General features: G+C 49.0%; 2 protein-coding genes across 3 annotated transcripts in view; one reads left to right on the top strand and one right to left on the bottom strand.

Annotated features, from left to right (window-relative positions):
- Window positions 1-979: 979 nt before the first annotated feature.
- Window positions 980-3,802, bottom strand: PPTG_09923. Of its 2 annotated transcripts, XM_008905712.1 has the most exons (2): window positions 3,409-3,802; window positions 980-3,336 (listed from the first exon to the last, which is right to left on the bottom strand). In XM_008905712.1, the coding sequence occupies exons 1-2, from the start codon at window positions 3,574-3,576 to the stop codon at window positions 1,378-1,380; spliced, it is 2,127 nt and encodes a 708-aa protein (XP_008903960.1). In that variant the 5' UTR covers window positions 3,577-3,802; the 3' UTR covers window positions 980-1,377. The 2 variants fall into 2 exon arrangements, with proteins under 2 accessions (XP_008903960.1, XP_008903959.1); XM_008905711.1 differs by having other exon boundaries at window positions 980-3,802.
- A 109-nt stretch (window positions 3,803-3,911) lies between these two features.
- Window positions 3,912-5,480, top strand: part of PPTG_22709 (hypothetical protein) — a gene marked incomplete at both ends in the record, with an annotated part of 4,805 nt that continues 3,236 nt past the window's right edge. The window contains 2 exons of the mRNA XM_008905830.1: window positions 3,912-4,825; window positions 4,900-5,463. Of these exons, the coding sequence (XP_008904078.1) occupies window positions 3,912-4,825; window positions 4,900-5,463 (1,478 nt within the window). The remainder of the gene's footprint in view (window positions 4,826-4,899; window positions 5,464-5,480) is intronic.

The following is a 5,480-nucleotide window of genomic DNA, read 5'->3' as shown; positions in this document are numbered from 1 at the left end:
ATTCTGCATCCGTAAATAAAACATTTTGAACTTGTTTTGTTAAACTGGTAAAATGTCATTTTATCAGTTTACTGTTGAATTCTAGGGGTGCAGGAACAAATATCAGATTTGCGAGAAAAAAAAATCGCAATTGCGTTCTCAGAAGAACCAAACGGTTGTATTGCACTGCATCACTGTAAGAAGCACGCCGTTTGTGCTGAACAACGATAAAGAACATTCACAAAGATTACCTACTGACCTACCAAGGCAAATAGATATTTGCACGTTTTCCAATTGCGTATGTGTATATGTGCCGAGTAGAATCAAAGGAGGAATTATTTTATAAAATTTCGGTTAAGAAAAAAATCATTACCTTTGTTTTTATGAAAATACCATGTAAGAGAATGCACAAATGGTCCATTTCAAATCGTAGCGTCATGTTGCGGGATTCAAAACCGAAAGTTGATCCGAAAGAATTGCTTTCGCTGATAATAGAGCACTCCCAGTGGGATGGCTCTATTATCAGCGAGTCCCAGATGGTGGCGGGGAAGCTTATCCCTCAACGACAGGTGAACAAGTAATCGAAGCGTTGCCTGTGGTGGCGACGTTTGTAGATTCGCTTCAAAACCCAGCTCGAAAGCCTATTAACGAACCGCATAAATGTGCGGTTCGTTATGCAGCATAAAGAGCCTTGGCCATGCAAACAACCACATCTACATGATCACCCAGTTGTTCGCTCGCAAGGATGTGCGTTGTGCTGCACTGTTCAGTGCACATGGTGGCGAAGCAAGGGGATACATGTAACAACACAAGATAACTGAAGCGTTGCGTGTTTTGCTGTCTCTGTTCTCAGGCAATAAACCGATTTACCTGGGTTTGCCTAACTACTGTGCTATAGAACGTGTTAAGTAATAGCATTCGCATTCGTCCAAAGTAAGGCTCTGGTTGTAGTAAACTTAAGCTAACCTTCCACAAAAAAAACTAAAATCAAACAAAAAAATGTGGTTGGACAAGCGGAGAGATCTGGCTGTCCGAGAGACATCATCCTGGCCGCTTCTTTAACGTGTTACGCTAGCAGGAGGCTTTTTCTTTTTAAATGCCAGCACTGCGGGTTTGTACTCAACTACCAATAGCGCTGTTCTTAGCGTTCTCAATCAGAATCTCATCCCATCAAAAGATAATCATCAACTGACGAACTTGTGACGTGCACTTTGACAATGCCACACAATGCAGCGTTCAGGTAAATCGAGGCTGCTGCGAAGTAGCCTGCCTGGTCCCATGCCGACATTTATGCATGGTGAGTTCCATAATGTGTTTTGCAATGAATTATTACTTGTTGTATACTCTGGGCTGCATCGTTGCCTGCCGAACAAATTCTATATCTGGACGCGTTTACCATCAACGGCGCACGTTGACTTGACGACGGATTGCCGAGGTGGTGGCGAACGAGAAAACATTGGATAGCACCATGTGGTCTAGTGCGGTCATAAATAATGGCGAAGATATGTGCTCTACGACGCTGAGAAATGCAATCTTGAGTCGTATCGGCGTATGGTAGCGCAGGACTTGGCCATGCAACGGCTTGATCAACGACGTTGCAGCGGCGTACGAGTCCGCAGATGGCAGCGATAAGTGTAAACAGCGTAAACTTGAATTAGCAGCAAGAGCTCGCTCAATTTGAGTCCAAATCATCTTCTCGCTGTTGTTGCTGTCGGCGCCGGAGTTGATGGTCTCAAGCTGAAGACTCTGTAAACACTTCGAGTTGGGATGCAGTAGCAACGCTTGAAGTTGACCAGCAGTAGTAGCGTTCACAGATTCCACAAAAATCCCCAGTTTCTCTATCCGACATCGGCCCTCTTCAAATACGCGTAGTAAAGGTGTTAAGTCCCTCATGATATTCCCAGTCACGTTCAAGCTGGAGAGATTCGGACACGCATGCAATACCGCCTCCAAATTCTGACAGTTGAGCCCGCACAATGGGGCATCCACAGAAGTCAGCGAACTTCCTAGAAGACACAGTAGACCCACCACTCCTTCACTTTGCTCTTGCAACCCGCGATACGTTAACGACTGCAACCCCGACCTCGCTACTACTCCAGATCTTGTTCCCACCTGTGATGGCTTTGAAACTTCATACCTTACTGCACTTCGAACCACCCAACCGAAACCATATCCTGGAATCAAAATACACAGCCAGTCGGTAAGACGCACCATCACTTCATATTCGAAGGCATTTGGCTGCAATGTTTCTGGTAGCAACTGTGGCCAGGCAGCAGAACCACCTGGACTGGTCCATGCCTGGGCTCTGTCGAGTAGTCGAACGAATATACGCTCGTTTGGAGGCAACTCGCACTCCTCACACCCTTCACCATCTGGTAAACGTCCGTCCTGCAAGAGCATCACCATTCGGCCAGGATGAGGCGAGTACAGCATGGTTCTGAGTACTTCCACCACCTCACTGTGCAGCTGTAACCCGGAAACGTCAAAGTGTTCCAACTCGCAGCCTGAGTCTGCGTGGAATACACTCAAACAGATCCAAGCCCACACCAACCGAGAGTTCGAATGGGCACCGCGTATCGTGTGGCCAATGGACAACTTCGTTAGTCTCGAGGAATACCGCAGAGCAGAACAGAGAGACGCCACACAGTTGGTATCAATGCCCACTCGTGTCAGGTCCAACATTCTCAAAGGAGAAGACGGCGCCAATATTTGTCTAGCAAACGACTGGAAACACTGCAGCCCCGAGGGGTTCCTTAGTGAATTGAAAAACACTCCGGGTAGCATCAAGCTGCGAATCGTTGACGAAGGAAGTGTGACTATATGTGCCAGCAACTTTAAGTCTTCCGATCCGTTCAAGAAACGGCAGTTGTGGAACCAAAGCTCTGAGATCTCAAACTCGATACGCGGATATTCGTCGTTGTCCTCCTCATTGATTGTCTTGACGGCCAGATATTCGCGTAACCCATTCGCCATACTACGAAGAATTGACGTATCTACCACGTTATTTGTCAGTCTAAAGCAAATTTCAATACGTGGCCTCTCTCTTTTCGAAGTACATATAGCCACTCTCAGACTCTTCAAAAGCTGCCAGTCCTCTTCCAATAACAGTTCTTTGTGGTCCATCTGCAAGAATTGGAACAACATTTGCACATTCTCCAGTGTCGGCCTTCCTGTCGATAGTGCGAATCTCGGCTTGGGCCCGACGTCGCACACCGTCTCCAGGTATTTCTCGTCCTTGAAGTCTGTTGGCCGCAGCACGGCCGACCACCACAGAGACTCGAAGCTTTCCGGCCATCGACACGACGACGTTGCACTTAATTGGCAGATGAGTTCGAGTAGTGCTCGACGCGTCTGTAGCTGCTGGGAGGACGAGGGCTTGACGGTCAGCAGCGCGTTGCTCTGACTAAGATTGACGACATCCAAACGCACCCAGGGCTCAGTAGGAGAGAGCGGCCACGACCGGCCGACGGCAGCGCCAAATCCAGAGTGAGTCAGTCTACAGGGGCTAAAAGCGGCCACATCGGCGCTCTCCGACGACACGCGGGCCGTGTACTTGGTCAAGAGCTCCGATGCATCCTTCAGAGATAGCGACATCATTTGAGACGGCGTCAAACGAACTGATCCTTACGAACCATTTGGAGTTATCGAGAAAAACGGCTTTAAAGATTGGCGAGTGAAATGTGAAATTCGGACTTAAATGAAGTTTTGCAAAAAGCGGCTTTTCCCACACATACCCATTTTTTCTCGAGGTGTATCGAAAGCGATCTTGTACTCAACCGAGCAATGGACATGCATCCGGCCCCTCCTCCACTCCGGCACCACCCACCAGCAGTCATGCAAGCCCTAGTGTGTCGTCCGAGCAGGGCGTTGCCCTTTCTGGTGAAAGAAGGCTGCTTGGGTTGCTGAGACCGGATCCGGAAGGCCACAGTGACATGGATTCCGACGACAGCGTGTGGGAGCCTGTCTCCGAAGGGTCAAGCGCAGAGTCAAGTACTGAAGAGGTTCAGGATGGACTGTCGGACGAGGAGTCTCTGGATGAGTTTGCTGAGGACAGAAGCATCAATTGGTGTGGCGAGGATTTTCACGACAAAGTGGTCGGCTTAATCCAGCGAGACAAATGCGACGATCGTTGCCTCCAGGGGAAGGCTGCTGAACTTGAGAATTTCCTGCGCTCGACATCAAACATGACCGCCCAGGAGAAGAAGCAGAGCGTTCTGACTTCGTTGGCGATGCTAATGAAGACAGACACCGCAGTGCGGCGTCGGGGAACTGGGGAAAGACACGTTTTCACGTACTACCTGCCACTGATAGGGCGTGTTTGCAGAGAGACATGGTGTGCAGTCTACGATGTTTCCACGGCAACTATCACTCGCTACCGCTGTCAGATTCAACGTGGCACCTTTTCCGTCAAGGTACACAAGGGTTTACTGAACATGAACGCAACAAAGATCGAAATTCGCTGGTTGGTGAGCTGGTTTCGGTCGTTTGCCTCGATCCTAGGCGATGTTGTTCCCGTGAGAGTTCGCACACAGAAAACGATCGATGGAAACGTTCGCAAGCAGTACACGGACGAAAACTACACCCTGTTGCCTGCATATTTTACCTGGGATCAGCTCTACACTGAGATGAACGCCTACGTGCTCGAGAACGACCTGGACGTACGTGAACCCCGCCCTTCGACGTTTCGAAAGCTCCTGCAGCAGTATTGTCCGACTATTCGGATCAGGTCTCCTCGTAGCAACGTTTGTGACTTGTGTGCTATCCTGCACACACGCATGCGGTCGTGTATCACAGCGGAGCTTACTGAGGAGTTAGGCGTTCACACTGAAGCCGCGAAGGAGATGAGGTAGGGATGCAAGAATCATTTTGTTTGAGATGGGATGCAAAGATCATTTTGTTTAACTGTGAACTTTTTTTTAGGCTGGAGTACAAGAAGGACCTGGCATCCGTGTCGGAGGATCACGCAGTGATCGTCATGGATTTCAGTCAAAACCTGACCTTTCCCAGCGTCGCCAGTACGCCGTCTCAGTGGTACTTCTTGTCTCTTGTGAACGTTCACGTCTTTGGAATCTACTACGCTAACAAGGGAATACAGTACAACTACGTCTACGAAGAATCGGTTGCTGGGAAAGGAACGGACGAGGTCAACAGCATGCTGTATCACTTCATCCAGCGGATCGTGCTGGCGAACGGCCATCGAAAACTCACTATCTACGCTGACAATTGCGGTGGCCAAAACAAGAATAACTTCGTTATTAAGATGCTGCTGGCTTCAGCTCAAACTGGAGAACTTGATGTCGTTGAGCTCAAGTTTTTCGTGAAGGGCCACACCAAGAACGCTGTTGACCGTGGCTTCGGCCTTATGAGGAAGAAGATTGCTAAGGAGGACGTGTGGACGGCTGATCAGCTGCTCGAGGTTATCAACGACTCCTCGTCTAGCTCGGCCCTTGTCCATATTCCCAAAGAGAACACGATGATGAAGTTGTTCCGAACGCCCGTCA

Source organism: Phytophthora parasitica (assembly GCF_000247585.1).
Source record: "Phytophthora parasitica INRA-310 unplaced genomic scaffold supercont2.21, whole genome shotgun sequence".
NCBI classification, from domain to species: domain Eukaryota; phylum Oomycota; class Peronosporomycetes; order Peronosporales; family Peronosporaceae; genus Phytophthora; species Phytophthora nicotianae.
The sequence above is the reverse complement of the archived record's forward strand: the minus strand, read 5'-3'. Positions and strand labels throughout refer to the sequence as shown.